General features: G+C 40.1%; 1 protein-coding gene across 2 annotated transcripts in view; it reads left to right on the top strand.

The window, feature by feature from the left end:
* The first annotated feature begins 2,305 nt into the window (after positions 1-2,305).
* Positions 2,306-23,113, top strand: part of MYOM1 (myomesin 1) — a 155,693-nt gene continuing 134,885 nt past the window's right edge. Inside the window, exons 1-4 of one of the 2 annotated variants that reach the window (XM_034995657.1) lie at positions 2,306-2,458; positions 2,624-2,719; positions 16,760-16,810; positions 21,798-22,123. In XM_034995657.1, the coding sequence (XP_034851548.1) occupies positions 21,825-22,123 (299 nt within the window). In that variant the 5' untranslated portion in view covers positions 2,306-2,458; positions 2,624-2,719; positions 16,760-16,810; positions 21,798-21,824. The remainder of the gene's footprint in view (positions 2,459-2,623; positions 2,720-16,759; positions 16,811-21,797; positions 22,124-23,113) is intronic. The other variant, XM_034995658.1, reaches the window with a different exon arrangement.

Below are 23,113 nucleotides of genomic sequence, written 5' to 3'. Positions count from 1 at the left end.
GACTCCACCCCAAAACAGCTAGAACTCATACAGGAATTCAGTAAAGTGGCAGGATATAAAATCAATGTACAGAAATCAGTGGCATTCCTATACACCAACAACAAGACAGAAGAAAGAGAAATTAAGGAGTCGATCCCATTTACAATTGCACCCAAAAACATAAGATACCTGGGAATAAATCTAACCAAAGAGGTAAAGGATCTGTACTCAGAAAACTATAAAATACTCATGAAAGAAATTGAGGAAGACACAAAGAAATGGAAAAACATTCCATGCTCATGGATTGGAAGAACAAATATTGTGAAGATGTCAATGCTACCTAGAGCAATCTACACATTCAATGCAATCCCCATCTCAATATGATCAACTTTTTTCAAAGAAATGGAACAAATAATGCTGAAATTTGTATGGAACCAGAAAAGACCCCGAATAGCCAGAGGAATGTTGAAAAAGAAAAGCAAAGCTGGCGGCATCACAATTCTGGACTTCCAGCTCTATTACAAAGCTGTCATCATCAAGACAGTATGGTACTGGCATAAAAACAGACACATAGATCAATGGAACAGAATAGAGAGCCCAGAAATGGACCCTCAACTCTATGGTCAACTAATCTTTGACAAAGCAGGAAAGAATGTCCAAGGGGAAAAGACAGTCTCTTCAACAAATGGTGTTGGGAAAATTGGACAGCCACATGCAGAAAAATGAAACTGGACCATTTCCTTACACCACACACAAAAATAGACTCAAAATGGTTGAAAGACCTAAATGTGAGATAGGAATCCATCAAAATCCATAAGGAGAACACAGGCAGCAACCTCTTCAGCCTCAGCTGCAGTGACTTCTTCCTAGAGACATTGCCAAAGGCAAGGGAAGCAAGGGCAAAAATGAACTATTGGGACTTCATCAAGATAAAAAGCTTTTGCACAGTAAAAGAAACAGCCAACAAAACCAAAAGACAACCGACAGAATGGGAAAAGATATTTGCAAATGACATATCAGATAAAGGGCTAGTATCCAAAATCTATAACGAACTTATCAAACTCAACACCCAAAGAACAAATGATCCAATCAAGAAATGGGCAGAAGACATGAACAGACATTTTTCCAAAGAAGACATCCAAATGGCCAACAGACACATGAAAAAGTGCTCAACATCGCTCAGCATCAGGGAAATCCAAATCAAAACCTCAATGAGGGGTGCCTGGGTGGCTCAGTTGGTTAAGCAACTGCCTTCGGCTCAGGTCATGATCCTGGAGTCCCGGGATGGAGTCCCGCATCGGGCTCCCTGCTCAGCGGGGAGTCTGCTTCTCCCTCTGACCCTCCTCCCTCTCATGCTGTCTCTCTCTCATTCTCTCTCTCAAATAAATAAAATCTTTAAAAAACAAAACCTCAATGAGATACCACCTCACACCAGTCAGAATGGCTAAAATTAACAAGTCAGGAAACCACACATGTTGGCGGGGATGCGGAGAAAGGGGAACCCTCCTACACTGTTGGTGGGAATGCAAGCTGGTGCAGCCACTCTGAAAAACAGTATGGAGGTTCCTCAAAAAGTTGAAAATAGAGCTACCCTATGACCCAGCAATTACACTACTGGGTATTTACCCCAAAGATACAAATGTAGGGATCCAAAAGGGTACGTGCACCCCGATGTTTATAGCAGCAATGTCCACAATAGCCAAACTGTGGAAAGAGCCAAGATGTCCATCGACAGATGAATGGATAAGATGTGGTATATATACAATGGAATATTATGCAGCCATCAAAAGGAATGAGATCTTGCCATTTGCCATGACGTGGATGGAACTGGAGGGTGTTACGCTGAGCGAAATAAGTCAATCAGAGAAAGACATGTATCATATGATCTCACTGATATGAGGAATTCTTAATCTCAGGAAACAAACTGAGGGTTGCTGGAGTGGGGGTTGGGGTGGGAGGGATGGGATGGCTGGGTGATAGACACTGGGGAGGGTATGTGCTATGGTGAGCGCTGTGAAGTGTGCAAGACTGTTGAATCACAAATCTGTACCTCTGAAACAAATAATACATTATATGTTAAGAAAAAAAAAGAAGAAGATAGCAGGAGGGGAAGAATGAAGGGTGGGGAATCAGAGGGGGAGACGAACCATGAGAGACGATGGACTCTGAAAAACAAACTGAGGGTTCTAGAGGGGAGGGGGTGGGAGAATGGGTTATGGGTATTAAAGAGGGCACGTTCTGCATGGAGCACTAGCAGGCCACACAGAAATCTGATAACATGCATCTGCTTGTGTTTCAACACAGGACTACTTTCAACACAGGGTATTATGCACAAACAATGAATCATGGAACACTACATCAAAAACTAATGATGTAATTTATGGTGATTAACATAACAATAAAAAATAGGAAAAAAATATGAGCACTAAGAGTAAGCAGAGACCATGTCCTGAATGACCTCTAAGCCATGTTTCTGAAGGTTAGTGAGATACCACTAATCTGTCTTACTTATGGAATTAATATGATCAGATTTGTATTTTTTTAAATCACTCTGATAATACTGTAGAGGATTAATGATTGTATTAATAATTTGGAGTGGGAATATTTGCCCAAAATGTTGACTTATTTTTTTTGTTTTTCCCAGGAAAAGAGGCTCTATGGTCTCTTTGCAGACTTTCCAGCAGGGGTTAATTCCACAGAAATCAGTGCCTTGGGGCAGTATCTGTTTTGCCAGCCACCTGTAAGTATATTACAACTTTTTTTTTTTTAAAGATTTTATTCATTTATTTGAGAGAGAATGAGATAGAGCATGAGAGGGGGGAGGGTCAGTGGGAGAAGCAGACTCCCTGTTGAGCAGGGAGCCCGATGCGGGACTCGATCCCGGGACTCCAGGATCATGACCTGAGCCGAAGGCAGTCGCTTAACCAACTGAGCCACCCAGGCGTCCAGTATATTACAACTTTTGATTCTGAGTTCTTCTTTCTCCTGGAGAAATAATGATAAATGAAAGTAATTTCTATGGGCAGTTTCTGTTTTGTATAACTTGTCAACATTTAACACCAAACACCTCCTTTTGCATTACCCCATGGAGTGCCGATTTAGTAAAGCATTAGAGCACTGGTCTGGCAGCACTGCCCAGTAGTCCCTGAAAGACCAAAAAACCCAAAGTTAAATTTGAAGGGGCTTTTCTTTTTTTTTTTAAGATTTTATTTTTTATTTGACAGAGAGAGATAGCGAGAGCGAACACAAGCAGAGGGAGTGGGAGAGGGAGAAGCAGGCTTCCCACTGAGCAGGGAGCCCGATGAGGGACTCGATCCCAGGACCCTGGGATCATGACCTGAGCCGAAGGCAGACGCTTAACGACTGAGCCACCCAGGCACCCCTGAAGGGGCTTTTCCAAGATCAGTATTCTTCAGTGTCTTATTGTGTGCTACACAGTTTATTACTTGCTTCAGGAAGTAGAAAGAGCCATGACAGGAAGGAATACATACTTCCCAAGGGTGCCGCCTTCTGTTTTTATTCCCGTGACCATGCACAGTGCCAGGCATGTCACATGTGCCCAATGAAACCTAAGTTAAAACAGTAAACCTTGTTCAAGAACTTTGAGGCCAAGGTAGTAGAAAACAATAAAGGAGACTTAGGAAGTGGTTGAATGATGAAAGTAGTCCTGTGTTGAAACACAAGCAGATGCATGTTATCAGATTTCTGTGTGGCCTGCTAGGTCCGGAATGTAAGTTTTCTTGGTACAGAAGGCAGTTGTGGTGGCCGGATTAACCACAGACAGGTTAGATCTTGTTTGGATACATAAGCCCATAAAAATTTTTGCTCAAGATGGGAGAACAATGAATAAAATCTTGTATGTTAGTCTATTAATTCTTGTAGTAATTTTGTCTGTTTAAAGTCTTTTCATATAGAGTGCATCAGATGTTTGTTAAAATAATGTGTATAACAGTTACATGAAATTTATTTCATGTAAGTATACAAGAATAACTGTGTGTGTGTATGTGTGTGTACTAACATTAGCACCCTTGCTTGATGTAAAGTGCTTTACATGACTTTAAAACATTACAAATATCACAAGGGAACAAAATTCCAGACTTCTGAAGCAGATAGTATTAGGTTTAAAAACAGAAAAATTGGCCAAGGAATGACAAATATTAATAGAAATAGATTGAAGACTATAGGGCTCAACACATGACTTCTCAAGTGTTATTACACCATTAAAATTGTGAAAGAAGTAACTATTTGTAATATGTAGTTGAAAAAGAGAATATTAAAACTGAGAAAAATAAACTTGGATTAAGCTCCCATAGCATAAACCACAATAAATAGCAGGTGAGTTCTAGTCAAGCATGAAGCATAATAAGTTGAATGAAATAGAATTGTGTAAGTATCTTAACTGGAAAGAAGAGTATTTGTTTTAAAAAATGGTTTGGGGCAACCGGGTGGCTCGGTTGGTTAAGCGTTTGACTCTTGATCTCAGCTCAGGTCTTGATCTCAGGGTCATGAGTTTGAGCCCCACATTGGACTCCACACTGGGCATGGAGCCTACTTAAAAAAAAAAAAAGTTTAGCTAAAGTATTATTGGCATACAGTAAACCACACATATTTAAAATGTACACATGTCATAAGTTTTGACGTGTACATTTGTGAAATCTTCACCACACTCAAGATATTAACATATCCATCACCCCCAAAGTTTCTTCATGCCCATTTGTAAAGCCTCATTCCTAACTCCTCTTACTTCTTACCTCCCCCATCTTCGAGGCAATCACTCTCTGTTTTCTGTCACTATAGTTTGTGCAAATGTAAGTTTTTGACCGGTGAAAGTATTACTGATTATAAGATTGATGGTTCCACTTTTATAAAAGTCAAAATGTAATGAAAACAAGGAAAGAATAGAAATGGAAATGTTTTATGATAAATGTGACAGATAAAAGCTTAACATCCAGAATATTTCAAAAATTTAATAAAAAGCGTGTTTTATTTTGACTTGTTTGATAGCAAGGAACAGAGACAAAGTCCAGTTAGCTCAAGAAAAAGGATACCTATGTTAGGGATATACATGACCTGCATCTAAACTGGAGAGTTGCTGAAAACAGAGGTAGCTTGGGGTACTTGACTCTTTGGTTTTCCTCTCATGGGCCAAATGATTGTTCTCTGATTAGGTCTCTACTTCTTTAAGCACATCGACTTAGTTTTCTCTCTACCAGCTGTCTTTCTCTGCTAACCCTAGTTTCTAGTCCCTCATAATTTCAACTTGTCATGGCTCCTCTGACTCCAGTATACACAAGGCAACTCTTTGTTCAGCCTTTTTCACTTTTGCTCCTTATATTAAGTGCATCAACACTCAACATTTCCAAATTCACATTCTCAAGAGAGGAATGTGATTGGCTTGGCTCACCTTTTTGGCCAGGCCATACACCCACAGGTGGTTGGCCAGGATATTCATCAGTTACCTTTGGGTCTGAAATGACCCATCACTGTGGGTCAGAGAGCAGGAATCACATGGTGCAAAACATCACCATGTACTGTGAACAGGACAGGCATTGAGTGTTTACCTGTCCAGTAAAGAGGATAGTCCTTAAGAGCCAGATAGAGGTGGATTCAAATCCCAGCTTCACTATTTATTAGCTGTGTGACTTTGGGTAACTTGCATAACCTGTCTGAACCTTAGTTTTCTCATTTATAACTTGGGGATAATAACTGCCTTGTATAATTTTTGTAAAAAATAAAATACTTGTAAAGCATGGAACAGTATCATGTAGTAGGTATCAATTAGTGGTAGCTATTTTATTTTGTTTATTATTATATTAACAGATTAATAATGATCTCAAGAAAAATAATCCATCTCCATGGTAAAGGTCAAAAGACAGCTCATACACAGACAAAAACCAAATAGTTAGCTAACAATGAAAAAATGTCCAGTTTTTACAATTTTTAAAATGCACTTAAAAATAGCTATGATATGGGGTGCCTGGGTGGCTCACATGGTTAAGCATCTGCCTTCGGCTCAGGTCATGATCCCAGGGTCCTGGGATCGAGCCTCGCATCGGGCTCCGTGCTTGGCGGGGAGCCTGCGTCTCCCTCTCCCTCTACTGTTCCCCCTGCTTGTGCTCTCTCACCCTCTCTGTCAAATAAATACATAAAATCTTTAAAAAAAAAATAGCTATGATACATTTCGCATCTGTTAAACTTGCTAATAAATTAAAATTATACATTGCAATATTGATGTGGCAATGAAGAAAGAGTATATTCATATTTGGTAGATGACTTGTAGATTAGCCTAATTATTCCAGATAGCAATCTCACAAAACATATCCCTTAATTCATAGTCCCTTTCTGGGGAAATACTTCCCAAGGAGGTAATTGAAAAGGAAAACCTCTATTTGTGCAAAATATTTATAGCTCTCTTTTTAATTCAAAAGCTTTCATCATTTTAGAATGGAAAGAGACCTAAGAGATTATTTTTCCTTTGGGCTGCACATTAGAGTCATTTAGGAGCTTTTAGAAACACTCATGTCCCATGCCCAGAGATTTTGAGGTAAACGTCCTGAAATATGGTCCGAGCTTGAGTGCAGTTTAGAAACTCCTTAGCTATTCTAATGTGCAACAAGGAAGGAGAACCACTCTTCCAGTCCCACACCATTAGGGGAACTGTGAAAAAAACAGAGCCAGAGGTTAAAAGGACCCTGAAAGGAGCACACATAGATATGATAAAAGAGCTGGGTTGAAAATGAAGATGTTTGTTCCTAATTCCTAACCCTGACTTCTAGTCTTTTTTTTTTTTTTTTTTAAGATTTTATTTATTTAAGAAAGAGAGAGAGCACGAGCAGTGGGCAGGGGCAGAGGGAGAGGGACAAGCAGACTCCCCGCTGAGCAGGGAGCGCAACGTGGGGCTCAGTGCCACCCAAGCACCCCTGACTTCTGGTCTTGATGATTAACTGGAAACATCCATGTGTCCAATATTTAGAGACGAGGTAACCAGTGATTGTGCAATAGTACAATGTATTCATTGTTATTGGCTATCTATGGACAAGGTAGAACATAGTGTGTACACACTGATGAGAACCAAGTCTGGTAGTGGTGTGTCTGTTGCTATCCTCACCAAGAGATTCCCAGCTGGACCTGTTGAGTTCCTCCTTGGGAGAGCCATGGTTCTCCCTTCATGCTCTACCTCCTGCCCAAGGTGGCCAAGTTCCCTGAGTCCCCATCTCTGTTATGGGGAGTGGGGTTATTGATGTCCAGTACTGCTGAACTGTGGGCTGTCCATGCTGAACAGTGACGAATCAGAAGTCATGTTTTAAAATTGTGGTGAAATATACATAACACAAAATTTACCATCTTAACCATTTTTCAGTTGCACAGTTCAGTAGCATTAAGTACATTCATATTGTTGTACAGTCATCACCACCATCCATCTCCAGAAGTTTTAATCTTCCCCAACTGAGACTTTCTACCCATTAAACAGTAACTCTCCATTTCCCCCACCCCACTGCCCCAGCCTCTGGCAACTACTATTCTACTTTCTGCCTCTATGAATTTGACCTTAGTGCCTTATATAAATAGAATCACACAACATGTGGTTTGGGTTTTTTTGTTTGTTTCTTTGAGAGAGAGAGAGAGAGAGCATGTGTTTGTGCATGTGCCTGGGAGAGTTGGGGGGGGTGGGGTGCAAAGGGAGAGGGAGAAAGAATCTCAAGGAGGTTTCACAACCAGTGAGGATCCTGACACAGGGCTCAATCACACCACCCTGAGATCGTGACCTGAGCCAAAATCAAGAATCAGACATTTAACTGACTGAGCTACCCAGGTGCCTCCAACATGTGTCCTTTTGACTGGCTTATTTCATTTAGCTTAATGCCTTCAAAGTTAACAGTCAGTTTTTAGGGATAAATTATTCTTTGTCTTTCTACTCCGTTGTTCTTTATTCCAAAGGCCACTTTCCTTTGGTTTGAGGATCACCCCATCCCTTCAATTGGTCCTTGCTCTCCTCTAGTGGCTACCCTGCCTTTTGCCTCTTCTTTTCTAGCCTCGGTATTATCTGGTATTATCTAGTAAGCAGGATAGGAAAAGCTAGCTCTGTAAGATTGTACCTGAAATTTGCTAAGTCTGAAGGTTTGTTTTGTTTTTGCATCTTTGTTTCTGTTTCAGTGTAGACTGGGGAAGAAAGGGGAGGGGACTCTCAGAATATGAAAGAGAAGGAAACAAAGAACATAACCAAATTAATACTTGAAGACATATGCCTGGCTAAAATGTAAAACTGGTATCTACATTATTAAAAGAATTGAAGAAGTTACAGAATTTTATCACAAGTGGATTGTTTTAGTTATGAGCAAGTATTGTATACTGGTTAAGTGCATGAACTCTGGATCTGGGTTAACTGAATTTGAATCCTCACTCTCTTTACCCCCTGGTTTTATTGAGATATAATTGACATACAGCAATGTAGAAGTTTAAAGTATACAGCATAGGATCACCTGGGATTGGTTAAGCGTCCAACATTTGATCTCAGCTCAGGTCTTGATCTTAGCATTGTGAGTTCAAGCCCTATGTTGGGCTCCATGCTGGGTGTGGAGCCTACTTAAAATGGCCACCTGGGTGACTCAGTTAGCGCCTGCCTTCAGTTCAGGTCATGATCCCAGGATCCTGGGATCGAGTCCCTCATGGGGTTCCCTACTCAGTGGGGAGTCTGCTTCTCCTTGCCCCTCTGCCCATTCCCCCCGCTCATGTACTTTCTCTTTCACTCTGCTCTCTCTCTCTCCAGTAAATAAATAGATTCTTTAAAAAAAAGAAAAGAAAAAAATGTACAGCACAATAACTTGAATTACATATATTGTGAAATAATTACCACAGTATCTAACACTTTTTGGTTGTATGTACTTGAGCAAATTACTGAACTTCTCTGTACCTCAGTTTTGTCATTAGTGAAAGGGTATAGTAATAATAGTACCTACTGGGCGCCTGGGTGGCTCAGTTGGTTAAGCGACTGCCTTCGGCTCAGGTCATGATTCTGGAGTCCCGGGATTGAGTCCCGCGATCCAGTCCCACGATCGAGTCCCGCATCCAGCTCCCTGCTCAGCGGAGAGTCTGCTTCTCCCTCTGACCCTCCCCCATCTCATGCTCTCTCTCTCTCTCTCTCTCATTCTCTCTCTCTCTCAAATAAATAAATAAAATCTTTTTAAAAAATAATAGTACCTACCTTACAGAGTGTTGTGAGGAATAAAGAAGTTAATACATATAAAGCATTTATAATACTACCTGGAAAATAGTAAGTACTATATAAGTGTTAGATACCAATACTTTTTTGGTCAGCATTTTGAAATTTGTTATCTGTGAGACCAAATGTGGTTAATTATATAAGAACAAATATATTTAAAAATTCAAGATAGCATTATTCACAATAGTCCAAAACTGGACGTAATGTAAAGTCCATTAATTGATGAATGGATTAGCAAAACATGGTGTATCTTTCAGTGAAATATTTCTCAGCAATAAGAAGAAACAAGCTGTTGAATCTTGCAACAATATGGATGAATCTCAAAAACAGCTTGCTAAGTGAAAAAACCCAGACGTAACGGACTACATATGATATGATTCCATCTGTATAAAATTTCTAGGAAAGGCTAAACTATAGACAGAAAGTCAGGTGAGTGGCTTTTGTGGATGGGACCAATGATTAACCTCAAACTGGCATAAGGGGACTTTTCCCAGCAATGAAAGTGTTTTAAAACTGGATTTTGTGATGGTTGCCCAACTGTGTAAATTTACTATTGAACCTTACTCTTTTTTTTTTTTTTTTTAAGATTTTACTTATTTGACAGAGAGAGATACAGTGAGAGAGGGAACACAAGCAGGGGGAGTGGGAGAGGGAGAAGCATGATTCCCGCTGAGCAGGGAGCCCGATGCGGGGCTCGATCCCAGGACCCTGGGACCATGACCTGAGCCTAAGGCAGATGCTTAACGACTGAGCCACCCAGGCACCCCAATTGAACCTTACTCTTAAAATGGATGAATTTTGTGGTGTGTAAATTCTACTACTCTAAAACTGTCAAAAAGAAAAAGAAAATGAAACTGGAGGTTCACATCCATTGCTCTTTAGCTTGGTTCTCACTTAAAAGAAGAAAAAAGTTACTGTTTTTGTAAAAATAAGGTATGTCAACTATTGGGAGACAGTTCTATGGGTCTGTCATTACGTCTTGAAAGCAAGGTCCAGCTTCCGTTTGTTCCAGACCATCTTTTCAGGGATGTTTGTGTAGTGAACAGCCTTTGAAGACAGAGTGTCTCCCCTCAGGAAAAAAGGCAGGCATGCTTACTATCCGATATAATAAAGAAAATGTCTGCCTCTAGAGCAGAGGTCAAACATGCTTAATGCTCATTATATAATATATGGTTCTGTACGCTCAAAGTCCCTGTGTTTGTGCAGGTTTCACTGGCCCTTTTCATTTTTCCCTGTGGGAATTGGGAGTTAGTAAACCAGTGAAGAATGTGCTTATGCTCTGGCCTCTGCCATTGCTGAGAGTTTTAAAGTCCTTTGATTCTGACCTGGAATCTCATGTCTTGTCAGCATCCACGTTACCTTGTTAACTTTCGAGTAGGGTAAAATCTCTGACCCTTCATTCTTTTTTGTGTGTGTGGTAACATATACATGACGTAAAATTTACCATCTTAACCATTTTTAAGCATATAGTTCAGTGGCATTAAGTATGTTAACCTTAAAAATAAAACTGCCAGTATTTTACCAGCAAAATGGGTTTATTCAGGAAAAGCAGAGAATTATAATTAGGGACAAGCAAGCTATGGCAAAACCATAGACAAGTCCAGAGAACAAAGGAGAGGAATGCTTTTTTATAGAGGGAATTAGGGAGTTGGGAGGGCTGTTATAAACAAAAAGTCCATTGGAGGGCGCCTGGGTGGCTCAGTTGGTTAAGCGTCTGCCTTGGGCTCAGGTTATAATCCCGGGGAACTGGGGTCTAGTCCTGCATGGGGCTCCCCACTCAGCGGGGAGCCTGCTTCTCCCTCTCCCTCTGCCGCTCTCTCTCTCTGTCAAATAAATAAAATCTTTTTAAAAAGTTCATTGGAGTAAACTGGGAATTTGAAGTATAGTGGCTTTTCATTGGCTGAGTTATGATAGTTTCATATTGACTGGGCTGTTTCAGGGGGAAGAGAAAAACCTTCCTTCCTCCCACTGGAATAGTAAAAGTAGCCAAGTAGTATGGCTTGCAGGGTACATGTCTTCCTGTGGGATCTGCAATTGACCTCAGCTGGTACGGTATGAGAACTCTCCCCCCAACTCCCTCTGACTCCATTCTAAATGAGGTTTCCTTTTATTAATTTTTCCATGTTCATTCACCACTATCCATCTCCAGAATTTTTGCATTTTCCCATATTGAAATTCTACCCATTGAATACTAACTCCCTATTCCCTCTCCCACCAGCCCCTGGTAACCACCATTCTAGTTTCTGTCTCTCTAACTTTGACTACCCTAGGTACCTCATGCAATATTTGTCCTTTTGTGTCTAACTTATTTCACTTAGCATAGCATTTTCAAGGTTCAACCATGTTGTAGTATATATCAGGATTTCATTCGTTTTTAATACTGAATAATATCCCATTGTATATGTTTACAGCTCCTGACACTAATTATAAGAAAAAAAGAAAGAAAAAACCCCTCACTATTTGGGAGTTACTATTGACATTGGCTGAGTATCACTCTAGACATCTATTTATGAGTAGAAAGAAAAATAGGTGGATATAAATAATGTTAGAAAATGGGTTTTGGGGGGCACCTGGGTGCCTCAGTCAGTTAAGCATCCAACTTGTGATTTCAGCTTGGGTCATGATCTCATGTGTTGTGAGATGGAGCCTGCATCAGGCTCTATGCTCAGCAGGGAGTCTGCTTAAGATTCTCTTCGCCTGCCCCTCTACCCATTCTCTCTCTCTCTCAAATAAATGCATCTTAAAAAAAAAGAAAGAAAGAAAGAAAGAAAATGGGCTTTGGGGTCTTGCTTTCTAATACTAATCTAAAGCTCCCTTGACTGGACTAAAGGCACAGGTAGGCTTCTGGGCTTAGAGACTTGGTCTGCTCCTAGAATCCATCCACCAGCTCCCAAGCAGTTCCCCTGCCCTCCTCCAATCAATGGATGGTTGGCCGTCGTGACTCTGCTTTTATTTGTTTCCACCTCTAAGTAGTCCTTTAGTCCTGAGGATTTTTTCTGTACCACATTTCTCACTTTTCTTTATTCAGCAATTATTTATTCATGCCTATCTTGTGCCAAGAGCTGTGCTAGGTACTAGGAGTACTTGAACAAAAGTACTCTCCTGCCCTCAAGTAATTCACAGTACAGGAGACAGAAAAGCAAACACATGCATTAAATATAGTTTGATAGACTTCCTATCCTAGTGGAATTAGGAAAGTCTTCCAGAAGAGATGGCCTTAGGAGAAGAAGGCTTAAAGGAATGAGAGTTAAGGAAGAAATGTGCATGTGCTGGACAGGGACGGGAAGAGCAGAATAGAGAGAACAGCAGGTGTGAGGGAACTGACACAGTAGATACCTGAAGTGCATGGACGTAAAAGCAATTACCTGTGGTTGGAATTTCACAAGGCAAGAAGGGAAGTGGCAAGGAGTAGAGCTGGAGAACTATGCAGGGTAAAGTGGCAGATACCACCTTATGCCATGATGCCATAATTATTTTTAAGTAACTACCCAGCTTTGTCTACCCAACTACACGGTGGCTACTTTGGGGACATCAATTAGTCACCCCTGAACCCTGGGGCATGGCATAGTACCTGACATAGTAGGTTTTCAATGCGTGCTATTTTTCCATATTTTTGATGCATGTGTTGTAATTGTTAACTACTACCAGCAGCTTTAAAAACATTTTTTGATTTCAGTTGGAATTTAGTTTTTGTTTTATTTACATTACATTTCTAAAGAATATTTCTTTGTTTATTCCCTCATACATAGACTAATGGTTTGCTACTCTTTCCTCTTCCATAAAATGAAAATTACTAAGTGGCTAATATAATTTATATATTTATTTTGGCTTTCAGGATACACTACTGTTAGTTAAATTCAGCACTTCACATTTATAAAAATGTTAATACTCTTTATTTTTTTTTTAAATTAAAAAAAATTTTAGTAATGTCTACACCCAATGTGGGGCTCAAACTTACAACCCCGAGATCAAGAATCTAATGCTCTCTGCCTGAGCCAGCCAGGCACCGCCAAGAATATTAATATTGCTAAAGATAATTTGAAGAGAGGGTGCCTGGGTGGCTCAGTTAGTTGAGCGACTGCCTTCGGCTCGGGTCATGATCCTGGAGTCCTGGGATCGAGTCCCGCGTCGGGCTCCCCTGCTCAGCGGGGAGTCTGCTTCTCCCTCTCCCGCTCCCCGCCTTGTGCTCTCTCTCTCTATCTCATTCTCTCTCTCAAATAAATAAATAAATCTTTAAAAAAAAAAAAGATAATTTGAAGAGAGAATGTATCTACTTTATTTTAAAAATATATATATTTTATTTATTTATTTTAGAGAGAGAGGGTGAGCGCACAAGCAAGGAGAGGGAGAGGGAAAAGGAGAGAATCTCAAGCAGGCTCCGTGCTGAGTGTGGAGCCCGACATGGGGCTTGATCTCGTGACCCTGAGATCACGACCTGAGCTGAAACCAAGAGTCGGATGCTTAACTGACTGAGCCACCCAGGCACCCCTGTGTCTACTTAAAATTACTTAAAAAAAAAAACCAACTATGATTCTGAAAGCAAGTATTTTTTTAAATTTCCGGACTTACATAGTTAAATGCTTTTTTAAAAGTATTTTCCATTAGATGGTTTCCTGGGAAATTTGAAATTAACAGTTGGTTAGCATTCCATTAAATTTTCAGATTAATTACACATCTGTAAGGGCATTATGATTAAATCAGAGTAATTGACAGAATGATTATTCATCTATAAGGGAATAATGATTGAATCACAACAATTGATTTTTATGAGTCCCGCTAAATTTTTCTTCTTTAATTTTAGTTTAATTATACAGTACAACACAGTATGTGTGTGATCTGGATAGCTATATTTTAGATAAATATGTTGTTAGAAAAGGCTGAATCCAGATAATGCTATAACAGAAAGATCACTTAGTATACTAAGCTGGGTCTAGCTCATGCTTTTTTGTCAGATCTTACTATGTATTTGTTTGAAATAAACTATTTGACTTTCACTGGGATCCTGAGTGTCAGTGAAGAAATGATAATATTTTAGTTTTTCCACAGTGTGTGTGGACTTCTCTAATGTTGTATTCTTAACACGGATCAAAGTTCAATAAATATTTTATTGATCTAATACTTGTCTGTTACACAGGAAATAAAACTGAAATTCTTTAGTAACAGTTCTTACTTTTTTTTTTTAAAGGTTTTATTTATTTATTTGACAGAGAGAGACACAGTGAGAGAGGGAGCACAAGCAGCGGGAGTAGGAGGGGGAGAGGGAGAAGCAGGCTTCCCGTGGAGCAGGGAGCCCGATGCAGGGCCTGATCCCAGGACCCTGAGATCATGACCTGAGCCGAAGGCAGACGCCTAATGACTGAGCCACCCAGGCCCTCCAATAGTTCTTACTTCTAATGGACATTATTGGCACATGGCTCTCTCTCTCTCTACACACAGACACACACACACACACACACACGCACACACAGTTAAATTGTTGAAAGGCAATATGGTATGATGACTGCGCTCTGAGCAGAACAGAACTGAGTTTAAATCCTCTGTCACATACAGTTGTGTGATATTAAGAATATCAACCTCTCTAAATCTCAACTTCATAATCCATAAAATGTTTTTATGTGTATATGATGTTCAAATAAGATATTGTAAAGCAGTTAGCATTAATTTCTGACATATAGCAAGTAGTCATTAAATATTAGCTAGTATTATGATGATTTATACCTCTTATTTTTGTTAATTTTTCTTCTCTCCTGCTTCGAGAAGATTTGAAACAACTTACCATGTTCTCTAGAGAAACAGCTCACTGGGAACCATTCCAATGCCTGGTGGACAAAACTCAGAACCACTACCATTCTATATTGGATGTTTAGAGAACATAGGGATGCTTGGGGAACATGAAGCTTCGAAAACTGTCATATGGATTCCAAATAGCTAAAACATCCATATGCATACTCACAGGAGGTATGTGTAGATGAAGAAATGCCAAGTTGAATTTTACCAGGAAACAGCGTCAGGACTAAGTGGAATACATTCTTTTGCGCACTTTGCCTAGCTCAGAAGCTGCTGTTGGTTATGAATGGAGACTTAAATTGTGCTTGAAGACCATTGCAAAATATCTAGTTTCTTGTAAACGAAGTGTCACTAGAGGATCCATCAATACCTGACAAAAAATGCATGGGATTCAGAGCCCAAATATGGATTGAATGAATTTCATTTGTCATTTACTAGCTGTGTGATTTTTGGCAAATGACTTTGCGTTTCGAAGTCTTGATTTCCTTGGCTGTATAATGAAGCTAATCATACCTCGCTTGCAGGGCACCATGAGAATTAAGTGAGGTCATGTATATAAAGTGCTCATCACAGTGCATTAGTGTTAACTGTAGTTGTCACCAAGGAAGTTATTATAAAGTAGACTATGATATTGGGTCAGTTCAATATTTTGATAGATACAAGTGATCTGTGTTCAGTTGAGGTAATATCACTGTAATATCATGTCAGAACATAACCAACCAGCTCAATATGTATAATCTGAACAATGAGTTTATTTCTGTAATAATAGTTGATGTTCACTGAGTATTATGTGGCAGTCACTGGGTTAAATGCATTATTGCATTTAATCTCCACAGCATTCCCATACTTTGGATATTATTTTGTAGAGAAGGAAAATGAAACTTAGGAAGGAGAATTAATTGCTTGAGGTTGCATGGCAGTTAAGTGCCCTCGATGGCCAGGAATCTAGCTTTAGTCTGCCTCTAAAATGCAGGCTCTGACCACCAGGTTATGCCACCTGTTAATTTGTTACATAGTCTGAAAAGCAAAGAAAGAGAATCTCTTGTTGGACAGACTGACCCTACTCTGACTTTAGGAAAGATAAAATGTATTGCTTCTCAAAGGCTTTAATTTAATGAAAAAGGGGATTCAAATACTCAAGCTAGAAGCTGCGACTTTGAAAAACTTTCCTGACACGAGAGAAACAGTGGCTGTGTATTGTCAGACCAAAATTACCAGCACATGCAACCCATTTTTAACTTGTTTTGCGTTTAGTTAGCCTCAAGTTCTTTTTTCACCTTGTATCTTTTAGATGTACTGTACATGTGTCACGAACAGCACACCCAGAACCATATCTTGGCATTAAAATTCCATGAAGTCCATTTTGGGAATCAAATTACTACACCTATTTTTAGTTCTCAGCACAAATTACTTTTTCCATTACACTTTTAAATATCCAGTGATAAAGAGATTGAAAATAGCTCTTACAGCCAAATAAAAATCCTGCATTTGGTTTAATCAGGACAGACCCATTGACTTGCATTGGTGTAATTACATTACTGAAGCAGCTACCTGTGAGGGCCTCTTTCTTCCTCTCGTTAGGACTCCCCTCCCCATTTGCTGCTATATTTGTCTGCCCTCTTGGCCATAAAAGGCTGGCTATGTGGCTCTGACATTCTCCTGCCTGACCACATGCATTATTTTTGAACTGGTCCCCCGGGTCCTGTCTTTAGCCCTGCCTCTTCACTTTTTTTTGGGATTCAACTGACGTGGGTTTTTCATTCTCTCATCCAGCTCCACAGCCACATCGGAGCATTTCTACCACCATCACTCCTTTGAACACGGGTAAGTGTGACACTGAGGTAGAAGAATGCACTTGATATTTGATGTACTTAACAGCATTGCATGTGTGTGGTTTCTTTCCATCTTGTGAGTTCAGTGGTTTTCTCAGAGAGCGGTCAGAAGAGGAGAGAAATAGCGAAGGGGAGCCCCTGGGAAGGGAGACAAAAGCAGCAGGGTGCCAGTTTTCGCTGGCACTGCTCTCCTCTCACATCCATGCTGTTCTTTTTAAGTTAAGCTACTGTTTCTGGAACCATAAGGGGATAATGGTGGAACTGTAAGTGTGAGTCCCAGTACTCTTTCCAAGTTATAGTTCAATGATCTGGTTAAAATCTGGAATGGATGAGGTGGCAGGATACAATGTGTTTTCTATCTTCCATATGCCTGCAATAGTCCCGATTATAAATTAGACCAAACGAGGTAAATTAACTCTGAAGTCCCTGGTTTCTAATTCAGTGATTTTGTTTGACAATGCCATGTGAATAGGTGTAAGAGTGCATTATGGTATTTCTAACATGGAAATGGTTAAATAATATTTCAGTGGCAACATAGATCCCCACAGAATGATCCTAAAGCTAACACTTTCTGTGAATGATTTAAATCAGCTTTTAGCCTCTAATGCCTATACAAAAGTATCATATCAGGATTACAATTATGGAATTAGTATTTCTTCCAAAGTTCCCAAATTATGTTCAGAAAGAAAATGCAGGTCTTAAAGAAACAGGAGACAACCAAACCACCTTTCTTCCCAACATACTCTAGCAGTCATGTGTTGGGGATAATCCTCACTTACCTGATGAAGAGAAGGTAGCTTACCTTCATTCCAGAGGTCAGAGTGGTGACAGCCAGCTCTGATGACTTAAAGCCAGACCCTGTTTATTTGTAATACATTATGCATGTGTCTGTGATATGAAATACTATTAAAATAAATATATTTTGGGGAAAATAGAAATAAAGAAAGTGGAAAGTAGAATTGGGGCAAGATATTTAAAGATTTTATTTTGTGAAAATGACAGCATTTCAAGTCACGTTAGCATATATGAACTTAGCTTATAACATAATACATAAGAAGGTTATTCATCATTTATTTGGATGTCATTTAAATAATATTTGCCATGTTACAATATACTGTGTATCATTAAAGAAACTTACCTATTATCTTTATAACTGCTTAACATATTTCTGTATTAATTATTCAAATCCCTTTGTTTTATCAAAATTTATCTAATAATTATTCATTACATATGGTAATTTTCTGTATGTTTTAGAACAGAAGATAGCAATCTATTTAAGGGTTGAAGCAAAGTTGCTTGCCTAGTAGCTATTTTTTTCCTCTTGGGAAATGCCATGTAGACTGATATCTTCCATGAGCCCCAAGACAAATATTTCTGGAGTGCAGTTTGCTGGATTTTCTTCTCTAGGGAATACATACTGACTTTTAAAAGAGTTTAAATAGGGGTGCCTGGGTGGCTCAGTCGTTAAGCATCTGCCTTCGGTTCAGGTCATGATCCCAGGGTCCTGGGATCGAACCCCGCATCGAGCCCCTCATCGGGCTCTCTGCTCTGCGAGAAGCTTGCTTAATCCTCTCCCACTCCCCCCGTTTGTATTTCCTCTCTCGCTGTGTCAAATAAATAAATAAATAAATCCTTTTAAAAAATAAATAAATAAAAAAAAGAGTTTAAATAAAAAGTAGATTTAAACTTGACAAAAACATGGCAAGTTTAAAAGGATTCATTCCTCATTTAAAATGATCAAAGAAGAGATTTGGAAAAAATTATCTCACAACCAATTTTACTTGTAAAATTAAATATTTAAATTTTTAAATGTTATTTATGCTTATTTATTTAAATGTTTAAATATATTTTAAATGTTAAAAACATTTCAGAACATGCACAAAAACATTACAAATTGGAGGAGGGGCTTTCATAAAACTATTACTTCATCGAGGTAAGTTAGCAATGTGGCTTGATAGACTCCTGTCAGTGGACATAGTATTCAAGAAGCTCATGTAGGAAGGGAAAAATGAAGGGGGGGGAATTCAGAGGGGGAGACAAACCATGAGGGACTATGGACTCTGAGAAACAAACTGAGGGTTCTAGAGGGGAGGGGGTGGGGGATGGGTTAGCCTGGTGATGGGTATTAAAAAAGGCACATACTGAATGGAGCACTTTGTGTTATACGCAAACATGAATCATGGAACACTACATCAAAAGCCAATGATTTAATGTATGGTGATTAACATAACATAATAAAATTAAAAAAAAAAAAAGAAACTCATGCACTGTGAAGCCTCCCCTCCCTATGCTAAGCAAACTTATCTTTTTGTCAGTTGAACTGTTAGCTCAAGTTCACAATACAAACTGCTACACTATGACTGACTCTTACTTCTTTATGTAAGAAGATTAGAAGACTTCATATTCTTTAAGGGAGCAAATAATCTGGTTTGACACTATACCTTTTTGAAGTGCTTGTGAGATTTGACAGAGTTCATTATAAGATAATACAGTTGGCCCTTGAACAACAGGGGTTTGAACTGCATGGGCCCACTTACACACATTTTTTTGGATAAATATAGTACAGTATTGTAAATGTATTTTCTTTTTGATTTATTAATATTTTCTTTTCTCTAGCTTTATTGTAATAATACAGTATAAAATACATATAAGGTGCAAAATATGTGTTAATCCACTGTTTATGTTATCAGTAAGGCTTCTAGTCAACAGCTGGCTATTGGTAATGAAATTCAGGAGGAAGTCAAAGGTGATAGGCGGATTTTTGTGCAGGTGGGGGTGGGGTTGGCACCTCTAGCCTCTGCATTGTTCAAGGGTCAACCATATAAGCAAACTCCAGTGTTCAGTCCTAGGACTTTTCATCTGTTTTTTGGCTTTATGTACCATCTTATATGTTGGTGACTGCTGAATGCAGGTGTCCATCCTGGACCTTTACCCTGTGCTCCAAAGTCATGAATGCAATTTAACATCTCCACTTGGATGTCTAGCAAGTATCTCAACTGTAGAATATCTCAGACTCATCTGTTCTTTCATCCCTAACTGTGTTTTCTTACACTCCTGCCCATCTCAGTTAACAGCAACTTTGATCTTCCAGTTACTCAGGAGAAAACCTCAGGATCATCTCTCACCCCTCTCTTTGTTTCACACCCTAATTCAGAACTTTCAGCAAATGCTGTTGGTTCTACCTTCAAGACATGTACTGAGTCTGATCACTTCTCACATGTCCATTGCCACCATTGTCATCTTTAGCCTGGACTATTGCAATGGCCTTTGCCTTCATTTGCTAGGGCTTCCCTAACAAAGTACCACAGACTGGGTGCCTTAAACAACAGAAATGTATCTTCTCACAATTCTGGAGGCTAGAAATCTGAGATCAAGGTGTTGGTAGAATTATTTTTATCAGAGGCCTCTCTTCTTGGCTTATAGATGATCTTCTTTTCTCTTCACATAGTCTTCCTCTGTATACGTACACATCTGTGTCCTAATTTCCTCTTCGTATAGAGACACCAGTCATATTGAATGAGGGCCCATCCTAATAATCTCACGTTAGCCTTATTTCCTCTGTAAAGACCCTGTTTCCAAATATAGTCACATTTTGAAGTACTGGTGGTTAGGACTTCAACATATGAATCTGGGGGAATATAACTCAGTTCATAACAGCCTTCTTTTTTTAAAAAAGTTTTTTTTAAGATTTTATTTATTTGAGAGAGAGAGCACGCATGAGCACGGGGAGGGGTAGAGAGGGAGGGATAAGCAAATTCCCCACTGAGCAGGGAGCCAGATGTGGGGCTCTATCCCAGGACCCCAGGGTCATGACCTGAGCTGAAGGCAGATGCTTAATCGATTGAGCAACCCAGACGCCCTTAAAAAAAATTCTTTAAAGCTTTTATTTTTAAGTAATCTCTCCACCCAAAATGGGGCTCAAACCCACAACCCTCAGATCAAGAGTCGCACGTTCCACTGACTGAGCCAGCCAGGTGCCCCTATAACAGCCTTCTAATTGGTCTTCTGGCTTTCATTCTTGTCCCTCAATAGTCTGTCCTTTATACATCAGCAAGAGTCTCAGTTTGGAACCTTCTGATGGTTTTTCCAGCCCTTTCAGAGGGAAAGACAAAGACCCTACAGTTGCTCATCAGACCTACACCCCCACCCCCTGCCCCCGGCATCGTCTCCTATCCATCTCCCTGCACCCCGCTCACTCCTTGTAGCTTCACTGCCTATTTGTACTTCACTGCCTGGAGTACAACACGCATGTGCACACCCTAGAGTCTTTGCTATGGTCTTCCATCTAGGACACTCTTCTTCTAATTTTCTCATGCTCAGATGACACTTTTATGCTCAGAAGCCATCCCTGATGAGACTGTTTAAAATTGCATCCCAACTCCCTTTCCTGCTTTATTTTTCTCTGTAGCATTTAGCCCATTCTGTTTTACCTTATATTTTACTTATTTTCTCTATTGGCTATCACCTGCAATAGAATATAAAGTTCTAGCTAAGGTTATCAGAGCAGGGATTTCGTTTTGTTCATCTCCGTATTTCTTGTGCTAGAACAGTACCAGGCTTATAGTAGGTGCTCAATAATTATTTGTTGAATGAAACCACATTGACCGTGACACAGACTCTCCATCATTACATATTCTTCCAGACGAAGCCCCTATCAGGATAAAATGCCAGAAAATTTGAAATACATATTATGAAAGGTCTGAGGAAAAAACACAATAGCTAGGGTAGGGAAGCTTTGTAAAGACCTCCTGGTTATTAAAACAAAACCCAAAAAACCAAACCCAGATTAGAAGGCAGCCCAATGGTGGAGCGGGCTTATGTGGGCTATGAAGTAGAAAGTTTGCTGAGTAACCAGTTAAGCTAACCTTCACGTCCTTTTCCATTTGCTCTTTGGAAAAGGTAAGAGTATTTATTTTTACATATTGATTTAGATACCTTGTTTCTTAATAGTTCACTCACAAGTTGCTGCTTTCTTGTAGGTCACCTGGCTCCCTCCAGGGCACACGATGTCTCTGCCCATTTATCAGAAGCTCCACCAGCACTATGACAGCAGCTACAGAAACAGGGACCTTCGCAGCACCATGAGCCAGTACCAGCAGGAGAAGAAAAGCTCTGCCATCTACACCCATGGCTCCACGGCCTACAGCAGCCGCTCCGCCACCGCGCACCGCCAGGAATCCGGGGCCTTCAGCCAGGCGTCCACGGGCTCCTACCAGCAGCAGGCCTCCCGGGCCACTGAATCTACCCATGCATTCGCAGCCAGTCGGAAGACAGCCTCGGCCTACGATTACGGCTACTCCCACGGGTATGTCAGAAGCAGCCTTCCAACCTTAGCTCAAAGGCACACTCTCTGAATAACCCTCCTACATCATGTTTTCCCTTCTTTTGGTCTGGCAGCCCTACATTTAAATCAGGTTTGGAGTGGGGCACCTGGGTGGCTCATTCGTTAAGCATCTGACTCTTGGTTTTGGCTCAGGTCATGATCTTAGGATCTTGAGATCAAGCCTCGTATAGGGCTCTGTGCTCAGCACAGAGTCTGCTTGTCCCTCTCCCTCTGCTTCTCCCCTGCGCTCTCTTTCTCTCTCTCTCTCTGAAATAAATAAATAAAATCTTTTAAAAAAACAAATCAGCTGTGGAGTGAGGCCCTGTATTTGGGAGACCTGGGACTTACATGTACCTGTTTCCCTTTACCGTTTGAGTTTCACAGAGAGCTTCATAATCACACTGGCGTGTCTTGCTTGCGTTGCCAACTGTGATATTGCTAGAAGCAGAGGCATTCTGCCACAGATTGAGTTCAACATTCAGTAGCAGCAGAGCCAGAAAACATCATTTCAACGCTCACAGCAGGTTTCCTGGCCCTCAGAATGTTTCTACTTAGATGAGAAGCCAGTATAGAATTTAAAATTCACAGGTCACAGGCGCCCAAACCACAGTAGAGATGCGTTCTACTTTTTCAGTATCTGAGAGCCAGTATTAGAATTCTGAGTGCCAGTATTAGAATTCTGAGCCATTGTTCAGGTAGGCAGCAGATATTTTTTTTAGCTAGAGCATTTTATACAACCAAGCCCCTATCTCAGTCAGCCTAAGACTACCAGAAACAAACCTGTATTCTGATAAAAGTAGATTTATCAACCCATTGCAATGAGGGAGACCACACAGCAGAGGAAAAGAGAGAGTTACTATATTAGGATTCTAGGAAGAGTGGAGTTTACATGCAGGTCTGGTCTGCAAAGCAAACCCAGTGTCCTGTTTCTATTGGAAACAGTGAAGTTGAGGACTGTTGTATCCAGAAGCC

This window comes from Mirounga leonina, unplaced genomic scaffold (genome assembly GCF_011800145.1).
Source record: "Mirounga leonina isolate KUSES-001 unplaced genomic scaffold, KU_Mleo_1.0 Mir_93, whole genome shotgun sequence".
NCBI lineage: Eukaryota > Metazoa > Chordata > Mammalia > Carnivora > Phocidae > Mirounga > Mirounga leonina.
This window is presented reverse-complemented; position numbering and strand designations above follow the sequence as displayed.